This window comes from Phyllostomus hastatus, unplaced genomic scaffold (genome assembly GCF_019186645.2).
Source record: "Phyllostomus hastatus isolate PE091 unplaced genomic scaffold, TTU_PhHast_1.1 phas_contig_159, whole genome shotgun sequence".
Lineage (NCBI taxonomy): Eukaryota > Metazoa > Chordata > Mammalia > Chiroptera > Phyllostomidae > Phyllostomus > Phyllostomus hastatus.
The window spans coordinates 20,013,764-20,039,200 of record NW_025333640.1 but is presented as its reverse complement, the minus strand read 5'-3'; the positions used below and the strand labels follow the sequence as shown (position 1 = coordinate 20,039,200).

General features: G+C 40.8%; 2 protein-coding genes and 1 non-coding gene across 3 annotated transcripts; all 3 read left to right on the top strand.

Moving 5' to 3' along the window:
• The first annotated feature begins 9,260 nt into the window (after positions 1-9,260).
• On the top strand, positions 9,261-15,282 carry LOC123813957 (putative tripartite motif-containing protein 61). The gene is made up of 2 exons (XM_045831406.1): positions 9,261-10,247; positions 15,208-15,282. Exons 1-2 carry the CDS (start codon positions 9,261-9,263, stop codon positions 15,280-15,282), a joined length of 1,062 nt encoding a protein of 353 aa, XP_045687362.1.
• A 1,915-nt stretch (positions 15,283-17,197) lies between these two features.
• Positions 17,198-17,388, top strand: LOC123814218. Its single transcript, XR_006784848.1, has one exon. It is a non-coding gene; the product is annotated as a U2 spliceosomal RNA (small nuclear RNA).
• A 1,706-nt stretch (positions 17,389-19,094) lies between these two features.
• Positions 19,095-19,742, top strand: LOC123813955 (putative tripartite motif-containing protein 61). The gene has a single exon (XM_045831403.1). It carries the CDS (start codon positions 19,095-19,097, stop codon positions 19,740-19,742), a length of 648 nt encoding a protein of 215 aa, XP_045687359.1.
• The last annotated feature ends 5,695 nt before the right edge of the window (positions 19,743-25,437 follow it).

The window sequence follows — 25,437 nt, the reverse complement described above, 5'->3', positions numbered from 1 at the left end:
TAGTGAATGGCAAGACCTATCTCCCCTAACCAAGGACACTTGAGAGTAAAAGATTTATACCTTTCCTCCCTAATCAGAGAATCCATAACCTCCCTGGCCTTAAACCACAGGCCTCTGGCGAAGAGAAAGAGAGCAATTCTAATGCAAGTGGAGAGGTCACACCGGAACAAAGGAGCCAGCTTGGGAAGAAGCTGTGGACTCCCCTGTCAGCGGGGGGGCGGCGAGGGGGGGCAGGGGGCGCCCCCCGCCCCCCCAAGTGATCGCCTTAGGAATTCCCCCTAGAATACTAACCCACCCCCCACCCCCATCCCCCCACCCCCCGAGATCCCCTTAGGAATTCCCCCTTCCCTAATTCCTATGTTTCCTTTATATAAACTTACTTCTGATAGCTCAAGATAAGGTAGATGTTAGGGTTTAACCTGCCACCTTCTCAGATTTCTAGCTTCTGATATTAACAAAATCACAATTATCATCCAATCCCTGCCTCTGCTTTTTGGCTGAGCGGTGACAGGCAACATGAGCCCCAGACTTGGTTGCCCTCTGGTTTCAATGGTTCAGATTCTGGAATCATTGTCTCCAAGAAAAAGAATGTATTTAAAGAACCAATAGGCTATACTTTCTGGTAGATCAATGTTTCCTCCAGTATTTTTCACCCTTACGTTTTCAAATAAAAGCCACCATTCACTGAGTGCTTTACTAAGTTAGAGACCCTGTGCTCTGTGGTTTACTCAAATATCCCAGGGGAACATCACAAGAATTCTGGATTGCAGAAGAGAATTGTCTCCCACAAACAAAAGTTGAAAGGAAGGCTTAGCATGGAGACTTTCTGGGAGCCACAGAGATGGAATGTTGCTTCTTTGTGCTGCCACAACCTCTTTCAAAATGCTTAGAGATCTGTACTTTTCATTATCGTTTGACCTGGTAAGTAACAATTTAAGAATGCTCTCTCAAAAAAATAATCAAAGAAAAAGAAAATCTTGATTTATAATACAATTCCCATGAAAGCAATTATTTATCAAATGGAAAGATTAGAAACATGCCATGTACATGGGAGACATAAGGAACTTGAGCTGTTATTATTTATTAGCTAGGTGTCCTAGGGAAACTTACTTAATTCCTATGAACTTCAGATTCTTTTTATGAAAAAAAATGTAAACCATGTCATGAAACAGCCAAACTTGTAAGGAATTTCTTTTTTCTTTGTGAAGAATTTTTATGAGTCTATTTGAGTCAAACTGAGGACATATGCCCGGGAGCAAGAACTCAAATACTCCACAGAAAAAAGTGTGTTTCTTTTATGCATTTGAAATTAAGGAGAGAAGGTAAGGACTATTACATGAAGGTGGGAGAAAGCAAGGTGGGGATTTCAAAGATGTGTTACCCTAGATGCACAGAAACAATAAACAGGGCTTGTTTAAGGCAAAGATAAGCAAAGAAGTTATATGCCTGGGGCATGACTACCCACCCTGACCTGTCCAGCCAGAAGTTTGCGATTAGATCACCCTGTGAGGCTACTATCTATAGAACCTCTTTTTTTCCCTTCACAGACAAAAATTACAGTGATGGTGTTCATAATAGAAGAGGATATGTATTATCTTAGTAAGAGACACAAAATAGTTATCCCATAAATGATACTAACATTAGATCGGTGTTCCATAAAAAAATGGATAAGGAATTAGTAAGCTATAAAAAACTTTAAGTACAAAGAGACTTTAGGAGTTATTGATTTCAAAACCTTACTTTTAGATTTTTTTCTTTTAAAAAAAAGGTATGTTATTCTCTATAGACTAATGGAAGTGCCTAGAACTTATGCATATTTTTACTCGATGGATACACATCATATAAGGTAAAACTTTTCCAACATTCTGATTTTATGGAAGGAAACTGGGGGAGCATGGGAAGGGAATTGTTCTGCATGATTTAAAAATATATCTTTACTAATTTTTTGTACAAGGTAATTTATACAGCACAAAAGGATATAATTAAAAAAATGAGTGTATCTGAGTCTGTTTCAACTAAACATTTTACTTAATTCCACCAATCCATCTCTCTCGGAGCGAACACTATTTTTGCACACATTCTTAATAAAATTTAAATCTGCAAAAAAAAATTTTTTTTAATAGTAGTATAGTTAACATGTCTGTACTCATCCCTTAGATTGCCCAATGAACATTTGCTTTGCTGCTGCAATTCTATATATCCATTATTTTTATCTATAACTTCATTTAGCTAAAGCATTTGAAGGTAAGTTTCAGATGCCATGACAGTTTCCCACTGACCATTTAAACTTTCACATCCTACAGATGAGGATGTATCTTATAGGATCCCAATACCATTATTATATATTCAGAAATAAAATGATTTAAATTACACAAAATGTCCAGTTTTCATTGTTTGAAAGCTATTCCATCTCCACTTTTTCTTCATTAGACTGACTTTTATAAAGACTTAATGTTAATTGTCTTTTTATTAGGGAATGGGTTGGGATGCTGACAGTCTGAGAGCTCAATGGTGTAGTCCTCAGAGATTCTAGTGAGCTCAGTAGGTGATGCTAAAAAAAAGTCTTAACAATGAAAGAAACAAAATTGTCATTAAGTTCAATATCTTTTAGAATACCCAATAACACTGGAAATATTGCAGGGAACACTTTGTAAAGTATATGGATTACTTAACCACTATGCTGTACAACTAATACAAAATAACATTGAATGTAAAGTATAAATAAAAAATAAATTTAAAAAGAAAAAGAAAACCCAATGAAACTACAGACAAATTATAAAGACTTTACTGGATTTTTAGCAAGAATTATATAAAAGATCAATATTCATATGTGAACAACAAATAAGTATATTCACATGTGAGTAAAAAAGAAACATAAAATGTTTCAATTGAATCTGATACAATTGTGTCAAAATATAAAACAAATCATAACGAATCTAGGTCTAAATATGAAGAATATTAGGATCAAATCACAAACATTACAAAGGTCTTCTTTTTTAAAAAAAATTATTTATTTTTAGAGAGAGAAATGAAGGAGGAGAGAAATATTGATCAGACCAGTTAGTTACCCAGTTGGGGACCTGGCCCACAACCCAAGCATGTGGCCTGATGGGGAGTAAACCAGTGACCTTTTGGACATCAGGGCAATGTCCACCCCACTGAGCCACACCAGTTAGAGATACAAAGGGCTTCTTATTCAGTAAAAAGAGACAAGAAAACTTTTAAAATGTAAAAATATACCACACACATATGGATTGCAAGACAATACAATAAAGGTGTCAATCTTCTCCAGCTTGAACTACAGCTTCAATGCAATTACCAATAAAATACCCAAAGGCATTGCTTCAATAATAAAATATAACTTTATTTATTGTTTTGTTTAGCTATGTTCAGAGAATAAACTAAACAAGTAAAGTACATTGTGGGAAACATTAATCTAGAGGAGATGACCTACAAATTCTTCAGAAAACATCTATAATGTTTATACTATTTCACATCCAGTCTTTAAAGGTGGGAACACGTTTAAAACAATGTGCTGATAGAGGATGAAAGTATGTGACACATAGACAGTTGTAGAATACGTAGGTGGTTCTCATTTGAAGATATACAAGGAGAACGTTCTCTAGACAAATACATAAATATAAATCACATCAACATCTGGTGTAGACTATTTGGAAGTTTCTTCAAAAAGCCATTAAGTGGGAATTCCTCTAGACAAGCAAATAGAGGAGAGAAAGTCTCTGTGTAACCATTCTGCCATGTGAATCTTTACCATAATACATGGGATATCACTTTACCTTTAAAAACCTTTCCAGAAGATAGTTCTGGAATAAAGGCATTTGTGTTCCTAATTAAAGATAATCTTTATACTCTCCTCAGAGTAGACGGCTATTGTCATAAAAAGGAGGCCAAAACCTTCATTCTATGGCTCACCTCTCTCCTTGCTGGTGGAGGATGTGCTGTAATCCCTGTGTTCCAGGCTGCTAGTCACAGTCCATGGGCAGTGAGCCCTGTACTCCTGATGAGTGAATATCTGAATGAGAGCTGTCAATGAAGGGGCAGAGCCTGACAATGATCAAATCTGTATGTGGAGATTCAAAATTAACTGAGGATCTCACAAAAGGTCAGAAGCACCAGGAAGATTTATTTTAAAAACAAACAAACAAACAAACAAACAAACTATACCTTATACTTCCTAAAGGCAAAATTCTGATGCATTCCACCCAGATAAACCTGTTCACTAGAGCTGTTATGGCACTGCCCAGTCACAGTCCTGTAACAGAATGAAATGCTTCCCCTCTCTAATGGTCTGCAAGCTAATAGCTTCTGCTATCGACACGCTAATTAGAAGAATTAGCAGACCCCTTGGTCAGCGGAGGTGGAAACTGTTTCCCAAAAATTTACGAGTCTCCATATTTTGCAGTATTCCTTGGATCCCTTTTGAAACAAGCCTACCTGGCTAGGGCCAGCACCCACACCTTGTCCCTCCTTCCTTCCCTTAACAGTAAAAGACGCCTGGGTTCCAGATGCTCTTCAGATGGATTTGAGAATTCAGTCCCCCATCTTCTCAACCAATCAACTTGTCTTTGCTCCAAACTCTGATCTATTGAATATTGGCATTTCTTTTGAAGCACTGCACACACCAACCTTGGGCAACAGCTCCTCCCTCACCTTCTTTCCACACTCCTACAAAGTCCCCATCTCCTGAATGAACAGGAAAAGGAGAGATGGTGCTACTGGGAGCTTGTCTGCCGCACGTGAACCTATGGAGGCTGGGAATTGCAGAATGATTTTGTGAATCAGAAAACGAAGACAAGGACAGATTCTCGAAACACCTCCTTTAAGGGGCGGAAGGTATTAGGACAACCTCCAAAGAAACAGGCAGAAACTTCTAGGCAATTTCATTTGAGAAAAGACAAAACGAGGGCTTTTCAAAATATTCCATGGATTCAGAAACCAGGTCATTGATGGAATTAGAAGGGAGACTAAGTACAGGAGGAACAAGAGGTGAAAACTTGGCAGATGCAGTCGGAGAGGAAAATGGGAAATGTCCCAAAGGGCCAGTCACTTCCGGGCCGCTGACTACCGGATTGGAAAGCCACTAGTTCCGGATGGCAAGCGGAGAGGTGGGGCTGCCCTGTGCCCTCTGACCTGGATGAGAAACACCATTTGCTCTGCGGGGAGGGAGGAGCCGACAGCGCCCCCTAGGCCTTAGGGTCTCAGCTCAGCTCCTCCTCTCTGCGCAGAAGCCGCGCCCAGCGGAAACCGCCGTGTGAGGCCGTCGGGGTGAGCGCATCCGGGTGAGCGAGACTGACGGAAGGACCCCGATTCTAGGTTCTGGGGCGGAACGAAGTGGGGACCACCGAGGTGGGGTGCGAACTGGGGTGAGCCGGCACTGGCGCCTCACAGTGGTGGGTGAAGGAGGTGAGGGGGGAATTGGCCACGTCAGAGCCGTTTGGCGGGCTGTGGGAGAAGCGGATGTACTCACTGGATATTTTGGGACAGATTTTCTGGCGGCAGATGGATGATTTAGTGGTTCAGAGGAGCAGGCCGTAGGGGGAGGGCCAGTTGCAGTTACGGGTGTGGAGGTGGCCTGACGTGTGCCGCTCGCCTGGCCCAGGCCAGGGGCAGGTGCGGGCAAGTCCCGGCACTGCAGGTGAGGACCTGCTGCGTGTCAGGGCCTCTGCTCATGGCTGTTCCGGTTTCTTTTTCGATGTACTTCCCTATTCAAGCTTTTGTATATATATCTGATTACTTAATGGAAGATTAAATATTTACTGATGTTTTCATAGGTGCGTATGTTCCCTTTTCACTCTGCAACAACTGGAATTTGGGGAAATTCTGTTGTTTTTGGTGTTTCAAGGACTCCAGAGTGAATGTGTACATTAAACACATTTCGACAGTGTCAAGGACAAATCAGCAGACCTACAATTAAACAATCCAAATAAGGATGATGCCTTACCAAGCAAATCTCCTATAAGAAGCAGACACTGACAGGGAGAATTTGAAACTACCTATCTAGAGATAGAGTCAAACCCCACAGCATCTGAACCCACAAGACTGGCCCCACTGCAGAAGGCAGTCCAAAGTCCAGGTTGTTACCTGCACTTATGATCCACTGTTAATTAGAGGTCCCCACGACCCCCTCTTTGGGTTCCATTAATTTCACAGGAAACAGAACTCCAGCGTTTACTTAGGTTTACCACCTTTGTTATAAAGGGTGCAGAAGACAAGCCAGATGAATAGGCACAAAGGGGGAGATCTGGAAATATATTAAGGACAGGACCTTCTATCCTTGTGAAACTGGAGTGTGTGCCACCCTCCCAGCATTTGGATGTGCTCCTCAACACAGAAACTCTTCAAATCTCTGTCAGTAGTTTTTACTGTTTTCACAGAACTTAATCTCCAGCCCCCAGAATTCATTGGGTTGGGCTGAAAGTTCTAATCCTCTCATCAATTGGTCTTTCTGGTGACCAGGCTACTGTGTGTCCATCTTGGCCCAAGCTGTCATATCATTAATGTAAACTCAGATGTGCTAAAAGAGGGCTTCTTGTAACTGCTGAAATACACTACTATCACTCGGGAAACTTCAAGGGCTTTAGGATCTGTGTGCCAGCAATCAGGGACGAAGACCAGGTATATTTCTTGTTATACCAAGAAAGAATTCTCTTAAGAAAATTGGAAATACTATTCAGAAATTCTTAAGTTTTGTGCCACACATATTCCTATTGTTTAAAACCAGATGTCCCAAGAGGTTTGTTTAAGTTTATGTGTATGTTGACAGCAAACTGAAAGGGAAGGTGAATGTAATTTTCCTTGTTCCTCCAGTCCCTGACAGAATGGGAGATCAAAGAACCCACACCTAATGGTACAAGTAGTCTGGGATCACACCTGGAATCCAACCCACAAAATGTAGAAGCAGATGGAATTGAGGCCTGCCTTGGTCTTTCCTCAATCTGAGTTTATCTCAATTTGGGCAATTTGTTGAGTGTGGGTGTGAAGTCAGAACAAGGAAGAAGATGATGAATTTGGAGTGGAAGAGAAAGGTGACTGGTTTGAAACCGCAAAGATGGATGGATTTGGGAGCATTTAGATGAAGGGGGGAAAAGATGAGGCTTAAAGAAGAGAACAAGAGAACTGCTTAGCTAGAACAGAATAGAGAATCATTGAAATAGAATTCAAAAACTAAATCTTTGGAGGGGAAAACTTTCTAAAAAGATTTGATTTATTTGTTTTTCGATAGAGGGGAAGGGAAGGCGAAAGAGAGGGAAACATCAATGGTGGTTGTCTCTCACTTGTCCCCCAGCTAGAGTTCTGGACAAAAACCCAGGCATGTGCCCTGACTAGAATGGAACCAGCAACCTTTTGGTTTGCAGGAAAAACCCACTGAGCCACACCACTCAGGGCAAAAAGCAAAAACAAAAAAAAAACACCTTTTTTTAATCAAAGAATATTTTAGGAACCTATACTAGGAGAGAGAATATTATAATGAAGCCAGGTGTAATGAACCAAGCTGTAAAGAACCCAGGGGCTATAATTACAAATCTTTTGCCATTCCTTACCTACAATCCTACCAAGTTCTTGCTGTTTTTTGTGAAACAAATCCAAAGACATAGGAGTTCACTTGTAAACTTTTTATTATACTTTCCAAAAGAAACAATTTACAAACTTCTAATACCATTCAGTAACTCAATCTAACATAATTGCCATTAATTTTTTATCCACAGATATCCAACTTCCATATTAAAATTTGATCAAGTATTTGAAGATGGAATATAACTGGGCTTATACATTGTAATCGGTTAGTATGTCCTTTATACTTACTTTAATTCCTGTATACTTTCTCCATGGGTTTTTTTATTTTCTTTTTACTTTTGTGTCAGGAAACATGGTTGAATTTGTAGTAGAGTATATCACAGTCCATATTTTACTAATTACTTGCTCAGTGTGCTATTAAAGGTTTACCAGAGAAAAGAACAAATAATATGTCTCTGGAAAGAGATTTATTTACAAGTGTTGGCTAACAAGGTTATGGAGGCAAAGAAGTCACATGATCTTCAGTCTGCAAGCAGGAGACTGGAAAGACAGTGGTGTAGTTGGAAGGCCTGACAGTCTGAAAATAAATGGTACAGATTCCAATCTGGGTCTGAAGGGCTGAGAACCAGGAGCACGCAGGATAGTACATGGATATGCTAGCTTATTCAGTCCAGCAGAGAGTGAATTTAACGTTACCCCCCATTTTGTTCCTTTCAAGCCCTCAATGAATTGGATGATGTCCACTACATTGAGGAGGGCCTTCTGCTTTGCTCATCCACCAATTTAAATAATAGTTTCTCCCAGAAGTCCTCTCACAGCTATACCGAGTAGTGTTTCACCAACTATCTGGGACTTTTCAGTGGCCCAATCAAGTTGACACGTAAAATTAACCAGGTGATCCTTCACATGTTCCTCCATCCCTTATATTTCCTGTAAATAGGTGGGTAGGCTTCTGTTTGATGAGATTTAGGTTCATTTTTCTAGCAAAACATCTTTATAAATAGTGTTATTTTCTTCCTTCAACAGTTCTGATATCTGTCACTCTTTTTGTGATGGTTGAGGCCAACGATAAATTTGCCTAGATGGATTAATTCTTTTAGAGTTGCAAATTAGATGATAGTCTTCACTGCTAACTCTTCCTCCTTAAATATTGTCATGATATTGTTTTGGTCTACCTGAGATACTTTTTGCTTTATTTTTTAAATTTCTTTATTGATTTTAGAGAGAGAGGAGGAGTAAGAGAAAGAGAGAAAGATGAATTTGTTGTTTCACTTATTCATACATTCATTGGTTGATTCTTGTATGTGCCCTGACCAGGGATCAAACTTACAACTTTGGTGTACCTGGATGATGCTGTAACCAACTGAGCTACCCAGCTAGGACTCTGAGGTACTTTTCAAACAGGGATGGAAGGATTAATGCTGATTGAGCTGTCCTCTAAATGACAATATTTTTTGTCCACAGAAACCACATATGACTTGGATTGTACTGGGTTTTTGACTATGAGGAGACCAGATGATCTACAGTTGGAGAAAAGACATTAAATAAGGAGAGGGTGACGAGAAGGCTGGATATCTGCTGGTGGCTGGGACTTTTCTTGGAAGCTCCTGCTGGCTTCCACAGTTAGCGACGACTGAGAAAACGTCAGCATCTCACTCTTCCTAGCTCCTAGACACTCATACTAACTGCTGAGAGTCTCCTCAGACAGAAACCTGCACTGCACAATGGACTTTGCAGCCTCCCTCCTCGAGCTCCAAGCAGAGGCCAGCTGCCCCCTCTGCCTGGATTACCTGAGAGACCCAGTGACCACTGAGTGTGGACATAACTTCTGTCGCTCCTGCATCCAGCAGCGCTGGGAAGATCTCCAGGACATCTTTCCCTGTCCTGTCTGCCTCCACCATTGCCCTGACAGGAACTTCAAGAAGAACACTCAACTATGCCACATAACTGATATTGTTAAGCAGATTCCCACTACAGGGAGGGAGAGGGAACTGCAGGAAGAAAAACCCCTGTGTGTGAAGCATCATGAGGTTCTGACCCTGTTCTGTGAGGAGGACCTGGAGCTGTTGTGTCCCCAGTGCAGTGCCTCATCAGACTATGAGGATCAGCCCCTGATACCCATTGAGGTAGCTGCAGCTAGTTACAGAAGGAGGCTCAAAAATTATCTTGAGGCACTGACAGTGGAGGTGGAAGATGCTGAAACGGGATTTGAAAACCAAGTGACAAATATTTTTGAAGTGCAGAAGAAGATGGAGAGTTGCAGGAGAGAATTACTCTATGAATGTAAAGAATTTAAGAATTCCTTGAAAGGAGAGCAAGATGAAATCAATGCCAGTCTACTTGTGGAAGAGAAAGATGTTAGAGAAAAACTAACTGAAAATAGAGGGCAAATTTCAAACCATATGCTCATGCTAAATAATCTGTTAATTGAAATAGCAGAGAAGTATTTCCAAACAGACCTGGATTTACTCACAGATATTGAAAGTATTCATAAGAGGTATGAAAATTTAGCAACCCCAGCAGTCTTTTCATATGAATTAAAGAAGGAGATTTGCATCCTCCCTCCACATTATTTTGGCCTGCATAAAATGATCAGCACATTTCAGGTAGATTTGACCCTGGATCCTGAAACTGCCCATCCAAGTCTCTTAATCTCAAGAGACAGAAAAAGTATGACTTATAAGGCACCAAGTGGTCTTCATGATCCCCAGGTACGTGCTTCTTACCCAGCGGTCCTCAGTTGTGAGACATTTGATGCTGGCAGGCATTTTTGGCAGGTAGACATAGGAGGCACAGGTGAATGGTCTTTAGGTATATGTAAAGAATCTTTCCCTAGAAATGCTTTTATATCACTATCACCACGCAGTAGGTGCTGGCACATTGAGCTTTGTGCTAGTATATGCGGAACATGCCGTAGAGGACATATCATGCAAGTTGGCATTTTTCTGGACTATGAGTTGGGAGAGATTTCATTTTATAATATGAATAATAGGTCATATTTGTATAAATTCTCTGATACGTTTACAGAAAAACTTATGCCTTATTTCTCTAGTGCACCTTCTTCAAAATCTGTTACAATTAGTATCATCAGAGACAAATGATGAAAAACTTGGAGGACAGTTTTGTATGTGGTTATTTTCTTCCCTTGTTTTGGAAGCAACAATTATAATGAAGATTCTGATTCCAGTTTGGATGTTTGACTGTTGAAAGCTTTTGGGACTCATGCTTCTCTGCTCCCCTTAACTCACACCTGGGAAAGCTGAAGAGAAAGCCCAGGTGCTCCACCCTTGGGTGCAGGTGGGAAGTTGCAACCAAGCAAGTCCCTAGTGGTGCCAGCACCCTCCCACCACCAGCACCCAGTAACCTCCATAAACACCACAAGCTGGTTCCTTTTCCCTGTGCTCTCAGTTACTTTGGGACATAGTCTGAGATCCACCCTACTCTCCCCACAAAACCTCATTGTGTAAGTAATAATCTGTTTTATACTCTTCTGGTATATGGTGAATCATCATCAGTCTTAACATTTGAAACAAATTTTCATGACTTCCACCCTGACTATACAGTGTGGTCACCACTATTGGCAATGCAAATAGGATTATCCAGATGTGAAGTGCCCCCAGCAGGGGGTTCTCTGGCTTTGTGTGTAACAGGCTCTGCTTTGCTAGGCAAGGGTGCCCTTTCAGCTTTGTGCTGCTTTGCTGAGTTCTCCCCAGGCTGTGCCGCACATTTAACTGACCTAAGAAGTCTCAATAAGGATCATATTGTATTTACTTTTTATTATTTTTTTGTATAATTTTGGGGAATTCTAATTATTTTTTTATTTTATTTTATTTATTTTAATTATTTGTTTGATATTTTATAAAATCACTTTCATATATATCCTCCAAATGTCACATACTCATGTTTAACATGTGAAACTGTTGACCTTTTAGAACATGCCCCTGTTTGGAAGCCTGTATGGGTATTGTTTATAGAGTTAAGAAATAAAGTTTTACTTTGTATATCTCTGTACTATTTGTCTATCTTCAAAATTGAAAAGATGCTCAGCACAGTTTTCCTTGAGGTACAAGGGACCCCTGCACTGATCACAGTAGCCATGCCATGCTGTGGTAATCTCAGTTGCTTAGCAAGAATAAAACAAGTATTCATTCCTATAAAGTGCAGTGTGGCGCACTGCTGCATTACCTACTCAGGAATCTAACCCCCACAGTCATGGGTTGTCACAGCACTGGCTCACTACAACTAGAGAAAGAGGGAGCATTAAATTGCACAGTGAGCCTTAAAGGCCAACACCAGGAAGAGATGCATTTTTTCTTACTCTATTTTCTAGAAGTAATTGCAAGCCTCTAATTGTCTGCAAGGGGTGTGAAAGAATGCATGTATTGTGAGGTGAAAAGCTACTGTTTGCCATAATTCCTGATCCAATTAGATATTAGTGAAATTTCCATTAATGACGATTTAGTGGTCTTCAACTATAGGTTTAAAAGTCTTTGACTGTAACTTGTAAATAGATTTAACAGACATTTACAATATATAATCCTACAGTGGTGGTTTAGTAAATTCCCACAATAAAGAAGATATTCCCTTTAGGTAAAATAGCCTTGCAACATTCTTTATTTGGTAGAATAATAAACCAGTATTATTTTGAAATTTTGGTAATTTGTTAGAAAATGAATCATTGAGACTAGTGTTTAAACTCAGTGAGATGAGTCTTGGCTGGGGTGGCTCAGTGGATTGAGCACTGGCCTGCTATGAGAAAGGTTGCTGTTTTGATTCCCATTCAGGACAAGTGCCTGGGTTGCAGGCTGGGTCCCTAGATGGAGGTGGGCAAGTGGCAAACAATTGATGTTTCTCTTGTACATGGATGTTTTTTTCCCTCTCTTTCTTCCTTACTTCCCCTTCTCTAAAATAAAAAATTACTTAAATACATAAATAAGTAAATAAATAAATAAATACCTACATACATAAATACATAAACTCAATGGGATGAATGGGGATAAAACCTCAACTGGGATGGATTTCTGTGGATGTATTGCCTAGGAGCTACTTAAAAGACTATTGTGACATTTGAAGCCAGCGGTGGAGCCGAGGTATGTTTAGATCAGAACTCACACAAGAACTTCACACTTGCAATGATCCAATATACTCAAAATTCAGTTGCCATGGATACTTAATAGCCCAAGTATGCCACAGGTTTAAATTTCAGTTAAGCATGGTATATTAACAGCAATTCTCAAAGTAGCCACAAGATGGGCATAGAGGATTGAGTCTCCAGCCACAGAGGATCACTCTCCTCAGCAAGTTCGTCACTTACAAGTTCTGCTTTCCACATAACAGTAGTATACCATTCGGCTGTTTTCTGTCACTGTATAACAACCACATAGGGTCTCATTAAGTGAATAATAAACCATTTCACACCCTCTTGGTGTGTTTGTGCCATTAGCAGTCTTGACACCAGAACCAAATTTCAATGGCTTGGGCATGACCATAATGGTGGTACTTAGTATGTTGCACGATTCCTGGGATAATCTGATCCCAGGAGGGATGGTGTATTTGTGTTTGTTTTCTAGCTACTCTGAGACAAGCAGTTTCGTCCCTCACTTTCTGATATTATCTATATTTTATTTGTGATTCCCCACTGCTCTTGGGAAACACATGAAAATCTTATAAATTCTATACACTTATATTTACACAAAATAAAAGTATTATATCACTGTTTCTTCTGAAAAAAATCTACCACAAATCTCTCTCTCTTTTTTTAAACATTGAAGAGGCAGTGAGTATTTTAAAACAACTGAAAGCCTGGTGGTTTTGCTAAGTTGATTGTGCACCGGCCTGGGAACCGTAAAGTCACTGGTTCCATTCCTAGTCAGGGCACATGCTGGGTTGCTGGTCATATCCCCAGTTTGGAGTGTGCAAGAGGCAACTGATTCATGTATCTCCAGCAAATTGATGTTTCTCTCCCTCTCTTCCACTCTCTTAAAATACACATACACACACACACAAATAAATACTGAAAAAATAAAAACATGAAATGAATCTACATAAGGAAATTTGAAAAATATCTCCATATAATACTTTTAAAAAGTGTTAAAAAAGCAAAGGACATACCATATTTATAATGTAAAATCAATGAAGAAAAGTTGTTTATATTGTATATGAACACTACATTCCTGAAATTTGCAGAAGAAACATAAAAATTGTAAGGCTGAGAAGTAGCCTGGATCCTGATGGTCTCCAGCAATTTTTGGGTGCTTTTTGACTCCAAAAGTACATTTGGCTTTCAATGTACCCCACTACATATCCAGAAATACTAGAGAAAAAATATATATGATGTCCTCATGTCCACCAGTCTGAGCTGAGGGATGGGACACATGGAACTGGGCCATTGAGAGCTGTTTTGCATAGCAACAGCTTTGCAGCTAACCTCTGACATGGTCATTTAACACATCTATAACCATCAACTGGTTTCACAGATATGTTAAATAGCTGTGGCCAGGCTTTGAGCCAGGGGCATAGGAGTGACTTCAACCCAGGATATAACTGGGAAGCAACTCCCCCTGGTTACAGCACCTGCATGAGAGCTTGGAGATGATTGGCTCCACACCATGGGGACATGCCTGCCTGGACTTATTATGGCAGCCCAGTAAGGCTGGAAAAATACGGGAATGCTGGCAGGTGTAACTGGTTGTGGGAGGAGTTGGAAACAGGGCTGCAGAGGAAGATTGGCACAGGGATTTAAACCCAGGTGTGGCAGCCATACTAGGTCAGGACCACACACCTTTGGGTTGCTCCCTTTTGCCACGTGGCTTAGGAAGCAGGAGAGACTTTACCTGGAAGAAAAGGAATGAAAGGACTCTTGCTGATGGAACATGAGAAGGTGCCACATGGCTTTGGATTATCTGGAGATCATGGCGGTGACACAACTGATGGTGCTGGGAGCCTGAATCATGGACTCCTACTTCTTTTCCTGAGATATGGTACCCCAGACTGGGTAGAGGGAGAAGTAAGAACTGTGTGTGTCTGTGGGTATTCTAAAGGACGTTAGTATTTTAATGAAGACATTAAGTCATTACTCTAAGTCTGTGTAACTTTTAAATAAATAATTCCTTTCCTTTCACCAATCTCTGGCATTGAGAGACACCTTTCCTCTAGCAGTAGGCAAAGCGATCCTAGTTCAGGGGAAAACCCCCGGAGAAAAAAGGGGGGGTCCTTTTGGTAACAGTATATCATTTAACCCCCACCCCCATTCTGTTCTGTAACAGGCTGAGAGAAACTAACCTGTTAAACAGACTGAGGATCTACAGTCTGAGACCAGTCCGCAACATTTTATGTTGCTTGGTTAATAATGTGATATGAGCAACTATGTTCTATGTCTTACACTTTGCTTTTTTTTAATGTTTCTGTTTATTTGAGCCAAAATTGGTGACAATTGTTGGAAGGCAAGATCTCACATGCTCCCTACACTTTGCTTTTTTACACAAAAAGTATGTCTAGAGAGTTTTTTACACTCACATGCGTAGGTATATTGCATGTATTGCCATAAGCATTCACTGCTTCTTCAATGTAAAGCCAAATGAGATCAATTATATTTGTCAGATTTTTCTTCAAAGAAATAGTTCTGTATTTCTGTCTTTTTTTGTAATGATTTTACCTTTTTTGTTGTTGCAGTTTTATAACTTTATTCAACAGTCAGCAGTTAATGCTTATCCACATTACTTGTTTGTAGATTTTAGAAAGTGGTGACAGGCACATAGGTAACCAAGGCTTAGATCTTGTTTGGAGAATCTTCATCCTCATTATGTTTTCTGGACACTGCCCCAGAACACACTATGGACATTCCTTATTCCTTTAGTCCAGGCAGCTTTGTTGTGCGTAGTATTAACATGTCTGTCTGGAGTCACATCTCTTCATGACATATTTCTGGGTCTCTTTGAGAGCCAGAGTGGACTGCTTCTTGAAACTCATTGCATGGATGCACTTGTGAATGTTGATAGTGTATTCTGTGTTACTACCTCTTTGATGGCACAGTGGTTTTTTCTCTTCTCCTGTCTTGGAGGGAGCCATTATGCAGGGCCAAGATGGAAAGAAAGATTTTACTTTTATTTTCTGTTTTTTTCCTCAGCAAAGATGGGATTCAAGGGTGTTGAGGTCAAGGGACATTACAGACATGCAAATTAGATGGTGCATATTAATACAGGGTTAATCTCTATTAGCATAAACTGATCATAGGAGATCCCGCCCCCTCTCCCCATCTATAAGCACTTGTGAACACCCTCTCACACCCACCCTTGTGCAAACCCTCCTCAAGGGAGAAGCCACCAGATTTTGGTGAGCAATGTTCTAAATAGTTCCACCCACTGAGTGGTAATATAGATATGCCATGGTCACATTATACTGTGCTAGACTAGATTAGAGACTAGCTTCAAAAACTTCCTGGAGACCCACTTCACAGACTCACCTAAAGCAGCTGATTCCAGGTAAGCTGGGAGTCCAGACCATACAGGAGTGGGAGGCAGGAGCACCGGGAAAGCATTGGTCTTGTGTGCTGCTGCTATAGGAGGACCTTGACTGCAGCTTGCAAGGGAATCCTAACTTGGAGTCAAGTTAAGACACATGCTTTTATTATTGTTCATGTCCCTCAGTGAGCCTTGCTGTAAGTCATCAAACCACTTGCTGAAAATACAGATACTGTGATACCAAACTGATTTGAGTGGTGACCAATATCTCCATGTGCAAAGAGCCTAGAGGCCCTGGTCTGAAGCCGCCTGTTGGAATCTTCTAGAATATCTCAGTGTCTAGTGTCTATTATTGTGTAAAACCAGATACTCCTAGAGGTTTATCTAAATTTATGGGTATGCTGACACCAAACTGGAAGGGAAAGTGAGCGTTCTTTTCCTTGTTCCATGTATCTCTGAAACAAAACAGGATCAAAGACCCAATCCCAATGACACAGGTAGTCTGAGTTCAGGCCTTAAATCCAACCAAATTAACATACAAGCAGGTGGAACTTCAATGCCTGCCTTGGTCTTCCCTGAATCTCAGTATTTCTCCATTTAGGAGATTTGTTGGTTGGGAGAGGAAGTGAGAACAGGGCAGAAGATAATGGATTTGGAGTGGAGGAGAAAGGGGAGTGGATTGAAAATAACTGTGGGGAAGGAAAGAAATGGAATGAATTTGAGAGTTTTGAGATGAAAGGAAATGTCTAAAGAAGAGAGTAAAAATAACCATCTTGGCTAAAATAGAGCAGAAAATCACTGCTCTATTTAAATGGCAAACTGAATTCAAAAGGTAAATCTTTTTAATTATTTTTAAAATCATAGAATATTTAATGCATCCAGAATGGGAGAGAAAATATTATAATCTTGTGTAGGAAGAACTCACATGCTAGGATTGTAATCTTTTTGCAATTTCCACTTATAGCCCTCCAACATTTTGCCATTTTTTTTTTACAGGAAATCCCTAGGATTTCACTTGTAAAGTTTTTAGTATATATTTCTAAAAGAGATGCTTTATTCACATACTTCTAATGCCATTTATTATCTCAATGTAACATAATTATCATTATTTTTTAAATCCTCAGATACCCAATTTCCCAATTGAATTTTGACCAAGTATTTCAAAATCAAATGAAATTAGGTTTATAAATAAAAATAGTTTCATTGCTTCTTGGCCTTTTGGCTAAGATCAAGTGTAATACCTGTTCTTATCAGTTTAATATCTGATACTTCCTCTATCCGAGGACAATATATTAAATGGAGTTTTGGAATTAGAAGATGGAATAGAGGCTTGCTGCATCCACTCCATGCATGGGCCTGGTATTGCAGCACTTCCAGGAACAGTGCACCAAAACAAACAAATAACAAATGGTTTAGTATGGCTTTTAAGTCTACTTTAATTTCTACATTCACCCTCTATGAGATGTTTATTTTTTCTTTATATTTGTGTTGAAGAAGTGAGGTTAAATTTTTAGTAGTTTGTCACAGCCTGGATTTTACTGATTACCTATTCAATATATTGCTGATGGTTTATCAGAGAAACAGAACCAATAGTATGCATCTAAAAAAAGTTATTGGGAAGCCCTGGCTGGCATAGCTCAGTGGATTGAGCGCGGGCTGTGAACCAAAGTGTCGCAGGTTCGATTCCCAGCCAGGGTACATGTCTAGGTTGCAGGCCATGACCCCCAGCAACCGCACATTGATGTCTCTCTCTCTCTCTCTCTCTCTCTCTCTCTCTCTCTCTCTCTATCTATCTCCCTCCCTTCCCTCTCTAAAAATAAATAAATAAAATCTTAAAAAAAAAGTTATTAAAAAGTATTGGCTGACAAGGTTATAGAGGCAAGGAAGTCCCATGATCTGTTGTTTGTAAGCAGGAGACATAGGGAAGATGGTAGTGTCGTTGGAAAGCTGAAGACTTTTAGAACGCATGGTACAGATTCCAGTCTGTGTCTGACGTGCTGAAAACCAGGAACATCCAGGAGGAGATGTGGTTGTGGTGGCTTATTCTGTCCAGCTGAGAGTGAATTCAATGTTCCTCCAGTTTTCGTTCTCTTCAGACCTACAATGGACCAATGGATTGGGTGATGCTCACCAACACTGGGGCAGGGCCATCTGCTTTGCTCATCCACTGATTCAAATACTAATCACTCCCAGAAATGTCTTCACAGTCACACCCAGAACTAGCGTTTCACCAGTGACCCAGGACATCCACTGGCCCAATCAAGTTTCACATAAAATTGACCAGGTAATCCTTCACATATTTCTTCATCCCTTTAATTTCCTGTAAATAGGTAGTTGGACCTTGCTTGATGAGATTTAGGTTAATTTTCTGACAAATTTTTTTAATAAATAGTTTTATGTACTTATTTTGGCAATTCTATGATATGCTTGTCATTTTTAAATATATTTCCATTATTGATTGATTTGAATTTTAGAGTGAGAGAAGAGAGAGAGAGGGAGAGAGAAAGAGAGAGATGGACTTGTTTTTCCACTTAATCGTGCATTTATTGGTTTATTCTCACATGTGCCTGGACCAGGAATCAAACTCATGACCTGGGCTTTGGGCAAATGCTCCGACCAACTGGGGACCTGGCCAGGATCACTCTTTTTGTGATGGTTGAGATCAATGATGAATTTGCTTAGATTGACTAATTCATTTAGAGTTGCAAACAGATCATAGTCTTTATTGCTAACTCATCCTTAAATATTGTCATAATAACTGATTTTGTCTACCTGGCACATTCTTCCTCCAGAAATGGAAGGATTGATGTTGACTGAACTTTTAAATGCAATCTTGTTTTATCCACAGAAACCATATGACTTGGATGGTCCTGGGTGTTTTACCACGATTATTCCATGTCACTTGAGAAAATGTGTTAATATATATACTAGAGGATGACAAGAAGACTGAATATCTGCTGGTGGCTTGAACTCTTCTTAGAAGCTCCTGCTGCCTTCCACAGAGAGCAAGAACTGAGCAGACAGCAGTCCTTAGTCCTAGGTTCTGGAGGCTCATACTAACTGCTGAGAGTCCCCTCAGACAGAAACCTGCACTGCACAATGGGCTTTGCAGCCTCCCTCCTCGAGCTCCAAGCAGAGGCCAGCTGCCCCCTCTGCCTGGATTACCTGAGAGACCCAGTGACCACTGAGTGTGGACATAACTTCTGTCGCTCCTGCATCCAGCAGCGCTGGGAAGATCTCCAGGACATCTTTCCCTGTCCTGTCTGCCTCCACCATTGCCCTGACAGGAACTTCAAGAAGAACACTCAACTATGCCACATAACTGATATTGTTAAGCAGATTCCCACTACAGGGAGGGAGAGGGAACTGCAGGAAGAAAAACCCCTGTGTGTGAAGCATCATGAGGTTCTGACCCTGTTCTGTGAGGAGGACCTGGAGCTGTTGTGTCCTCAGTGTAGTGCCTCATCAGACTATGAGGATCAGCCCCTGATACCCATTGAGGTAGCTGCAGCTAGTAACAGGAGGAAGCTCCAAAGGTATGCTGCGCACCTGAGTGTGGAGATTGAAGATGCAAAAGTGGGATATGAATATCAAACTGCAAAAACTTTGCAAGTGATGAGGAAGATGGAATATTGGAAGAGGGAATTACACTATGAATATAAAGAACTTAAGTGTTCCTTGGAATTAGAGCAAGAGCAAATTAATTCCATCTACTTATGGAAGAGAAGGATGTTGAAGAAAAACTGAGAATAGAAGACAAATCCCAAACCATATGTTCATGTTAAATAATATGTTAAGTGAAATGGCAGAGAAGTATTTCCAGACAGACCTGGATTTACTCACAGATATTGAAAGTATCCGTAAGAGGTATGAACACTTAGAGACCCCAGCAGTCTTTCCATATGAATTAAAGAAGGAGATTTGCATCCTCCCTCCACATTATTTTGGCCTGCATAAAATGATCAGCACATTTCAGGTAGATTTGACCCTGGATCCTGAAACTGCCCATCCAAGTCTCTTAATCTCAAGAGATAGAAAAAGTATAATTTATAAGGCACCAAGTGGTCTTCATGATCCCCAGGTACATACTTCTTACCCAGAGGTCCTCAGTTCTGAGCCATTTGATGCTGGCAGGCATTTTTGGTAGGTAGACATAGGAGACACAGGTAAAGAATCTTTTAGGTGTGTGTAAAGAATCTTTCCCCAGAAATACTCTTATGTCACCACCCTCAAGCAATGGATTTTGGCAATATTCCCTCTGGACTAGTTCATGCAGTCCATTCTCTATTTGAGTGATTGGGGTTTTTCTGGACTATGAGTTGGGAGAGATTTCATTTTATAATATGATTAACAGATCATATTTGTGTAAATTCACTGATATGTCTACTGAAAAGCTTATACCTTATTTCTCTGGTGAACCTTCTTCAAAATATCTTACAGTTAGTATCATCAGAGACGAATCATGAAAAACTTGGAGGACAGTTTTGTATGTGGTTATTTTCTTCCCTTGTTTTGGAAGTGATAGTTATAATGAAGATTCTGATTCCAGTTTGGATGTTTGACTGTTGAAAGCTTTTGGGACTCATACTTCTCTGCTCCCCTTAACTCACACCTGGGAAAGCTGAAGAGAAAGCCCAGGTGCTCCACCCTTGGGTGCAGGTGGGAAGTTCCAACCAAGCAAGTCCCTAGTGGTACCAGCATCCTCCCACTACCAGCACCCAGTAACTGCCATAAACACCACAGGCTGGTTCCTTTTCCCTGTGCTCTCAGTTGCTTTGGGACATAGTCTGAGATCCACCCTACTCTCCCCGCCCCAAAACCTCATCGTGTAACTAACAATCTGTTTTATACTCTTCTGGTATATGGTGAATCATCATTAGTCTTAACATTTGAAGCAAATTTGGGATATGTGTCGTACCCCCTGCCCCCCCACCCCTGCGGCAGTTTAGTAACCTAGTGACCACCATTGGTGTTGTAAATAGGATTATCAGTTGTAAAGTGCTCCCAGCAGGGGGTTCTCCTCTGGCTTTGAATGTAACAGACTCAGCTTTGCTAGGCAAGGTGGCCCTTTCAGCTTTGTGCTGCATTACCTGAGATGTCACAAGGCTGTGCCGTACATTTAACTGAACAAAGTCAGAAGTCTAGATAAGGATCACATTGTATTTACTATTCATTATTTTTCATATATTTTTGGGAATTCTAATTGTCCTGCTTTTGTTTCACCTTGATAAAATCATTGTCTTTTTAAAAAAGATTTTATTTGTTTTTAGAGAGGGGGAAAGGTGGGAGAAAGAGAGGGACTAATAACCCAAGTCCACTGGTTCAAATTTCAGTTAACCATAGTATATTAATTGAGAACATGGAGTCTTTAGCCAAAGATGATCACTTTCCTCAGCTAAATAGCCAAGTTTATCACTTACAAGTTCTGCTTTTCATGCAATGGCAGAGGAACATCAATGTGTGATTGCCTCTCGTGCACCCCGTACGGCTGACCTGGCCTGCAATCCAGGCATATGCCCTGGCTGGGAATGGAACCCATGACCCTTTTGTTTTCAGGCCAGCACTCAGTCCACTGAGCCACACCAGCTAGGCTGAAATCATTTTCATATAAAACCACCAAATGCCACACACATGTTTAATATTACATGAAACGGTTGACCTTTTAGAACATGCCTCCATTTGGAATCCTGTATTTACAGTGTTGGTAAATAGTTTTACTTTACCTCCACACTATTTTTCTTCCATCATAATTTGAGAAAATGCTCAGCAGAGCCTTCATTGTGGAGGTACACTGCACTGATCAGAGTAGCCATGCCTTGCTGTGGTACTCTCAGTTTCTTAGGAAGACAAACTAATACTTATTCTTGTAAAGTGCAACGTGGGGCATTGCTCCAATATCCTCCCAGGAGTGTAACTCCTTCAGTCATGGGTTGTCACAGCACTGGGTCACTGCAACTGAAAAAAGAGGGAGCACACTGAGATTTGAAGGTAAGCACCAGGAAGTGACACATATTTAATCATATTCCATTTTCTAAAAGTAATTGCAAAACTCTGTTGGGGACCACCCTGCCTGGTCTCAGGAAGCTGCAACCCCCCCCCCCCCCACCCCGTGACTTAGGCTGAGTGAAAGACCTCTGGACCAGGAGCCACTAAGGAGACAAAAACTTATTTCCCTGACATGAACGCTGCCTGTTCTAATGCCTGGCTCCCTTACATGATCGGCAGTCAAAGACCAGGTAACAATTCTCTAAGAAAGAGAATGAATCTAAGACAGATGTGATCACGTGGGAATGCCCTAAGGGAAGAGACTCGGGGCTGTGGAAATGAAGGGGTGATGGACATCAACCCCTGCCCCCTCAGCTTTGTCAAAGCCTGAGTCTTTGTTCTTAGATGTGAGAAATCCAAGTCTCCTGGCGGCCTCTGTCTCCTGCCCTTCTCAGGCCTGTGGAAATTAGCAGGAGCGGTGCAGCCCAGACCAGAAACGGGGGGACCCCCGGGGTAATCAGGCCTGGGACATAGAATATGCAAGATCCTATGAGATCTGTTTGCTGGAGGATGTTATTAGATTAGAATTTGAAGGCACAGACAGGAAACCAAAACTGCCCTTTGAGCCCTGTTAGATAAAACCCCAATCTCTGCCCAGAATCACAGCAGGGGTTCTGTCTGCACCTTTGTAAGTCACCTACTTCTTTTGATCTTTTCTGCCACACTGTGAATCCACAAACTAAGTCTGTATTCTCAATACAAATCTGCTTGGGAATGGAGAAGGGCGCTCTCCACTAGAGAGAGTGGCCCTTCTGTCCTTATTTCCCCACAGGACCTGGGTGTTTCTGTGTATGTTTTTTCTCATGTTTCGATGACCATCCGCAGCAGAGATGGATACTGCTGGAAGGTTTCATCCACAAAACTCCACTTATCTGTAAGGGTAAGAAAGAATATAGGCATACAAGAATACCAGACTACATGTGGTGAAAAGCTTCCATTTGCCATAATTCCTGAATCCATTTAGACTTTAGCGAAATTTATATTAATGATGAGTGCTAGAGTTAAAGGATTCCACTTAGAACTTGTAAATAGCTTAACACAGAAATTTACTTTCCTTTGGCTTTATCATATCACAATCGTTGAATAACTACCCAATACTGGAGAAATTTTTTTTAGTAAAATAAACCTAAATGCATTTTGCATTTTTTAGAAACATAAAGCACTGTTGTTACAGAACACAACAAGGGGGGGCCTGGGATGATATACTATTATCAAAAGAAGGCTCTGGGTCCGTTATGTCTGCCGTCCTAGGAAAGACGTCTCTCAATGCCAGAGATTCGTGAAAAGGAAAGGAAATGTTTATTTAATGCTATACTAACTTAAAGTAGTGACCTAATGTCTTTATTAAAAATCCTAAAGTCCCTAAAAACACCCACAAACACACACAGTCCTTCCTTCCTTCCCCCTTTGCCCAGTCCAGAGTACTGTATCTCAGGAAAGGAAATAGAAGTCCATGGCTCAGGCAGTCCTCTGGTTCTTCCTCTCAGGGCTGCAGGAGTCTCCACTCTGTCCAGGCCGCATGGTTCTCCCCCAATGGCTGCTGTGTCTGGGTTTAAATCCCCCGCGCCAATTTTCTTCTGCAGCCCCATTTCTGACTCCTCCTACACTTGGGCACACTTGCCCTCAATCTGCTGTCTTCTCTAGCTTTTCTGGTCACCATTGTGGGTCTGGGCAGGTGTCACCCCATGTCATGGAGCCAATCTTCTCCCAGCTCCCACGCAGGTGCTGTAACTCAGGGGACCTGCCCCCCAGTCACATCTGGGGGGGGAGATCCCTTTCCATCCCCCTGGCCTCGAGCATGGCCATAGCTATTTAGCATATCTAAGTGACCAGCCAAAGGCTATAGGTATGTTAAATGATCACGCCATGGATTAGCTGCAAAGCTGCCCTGCATGTTCTTGCTCTGTGTGCCCCTTCTCCCAACTCACACCTGTGGGGGAAGGGGTGAAGACATCTTAAAATCTCCTGGACACCTTGAGTTCTGGACCCCATTTCAAATGCCTATTTGGGATCCCCCCTCTTGGCTGCACCCTGTAACACTGTTATTTTGAAGTTTTGCTGATTCATTAGTAAATGAATCATTGAGACTAACATTTAAACACCATGAAACAAATATGGGGGAAAAGCTCAACTGGGAAAGACCTCTGTGGTTAAGTTGCCTGGGAACTACTTGAAGAACTGGTTTTACATTGTGAAGGCCAGGAGTTCACACTTTGCATAGTTCAAATGAGTACAAAATTCAGCAGTCACAGTTGCTTAAATAACCCAAGTCCACTGGTTCAAATTTCAGTTAACCATAGTATATTAACTGAGAATGTGGAGTCTTTAGCCACAGATGATCACTTTCCTTAGCTAAATATCCAAGTTCATCACTTACAATTTCTGCTTTTCACACAATGGTAGTACACAATTCAGCTATGTTTCTGTCACTGTATAACAGAAATAACCTTTCTCCAGTCTCATTTCATATTTACCCCATTTCCAACTGAGCTCTCACAAAGGACCTTTCATGTTCACTTTTCTACCAATATATTCCTTCAGAAAACATGTCTTCTCTAGGGCTAATTTATCTAAATTGTAATGGGCTCACTGTTGGGCTGGTAAATTCCATTGTCCGCAGAATGGGTTAGAATACAGTAATACTCTGTGGGGAGAAACAAAATCCCAATGGACTGAATCTTCTAGGATAGGAGATTGATGTTTCTCTTGCACATGGATGTTTCTTTCCCTCTCTTTCTCCCTCCCTTGCCCCTCTCTAAAACAAACAAACAAACAAACAAATAAATAAACAAACAAACTCAATGGGATGAATGGGGATAAAAACCTCAATGGGGATAGATTTCTGTGGATATATTGCCTAGGAGCTACTTAAAGGGCTACTGTGATATTTGAAAGCCAGCTGAAGTGCTGAGGTATGTTTAGACCAGAAATACACAGGCAGTTCACCTTTGCAGTGTTTCAATGTGCACCAAATTCAGTTGCCATGGTTACTTAAATAGCCCAAGTATGCCATAGGTTTAAATTTCAGTTAAACATGGTATATTAATAGTAATTCTTTTTTTTTAATTAACAGTAATTCTTAAAGTAGCCATAAGATGGGCTCAGAGGATGGAGTCTCCAGCCAAAGAATCACTCTCCTCTGCAAGTTCATCACTTACAAGTTCTGCTTTCCACACAACAGTAGTATACCATTCGGCTGTTTTCTGTCACTGTATAACAGAATCACCTTTTCTTCAGTCTCATATAGGACATTCTTCATTTCCATCTGAGTTGTCACCAAAGAACCTTTCTCATTCAGTTTTCTACCAACATTCTTCGGGAAGTACATGTCTTCTCAAGGGCTAATTTATATTACTTGTGATGGTCTCATTGTTGAGTTGTTAAATCTGGTTTCTCT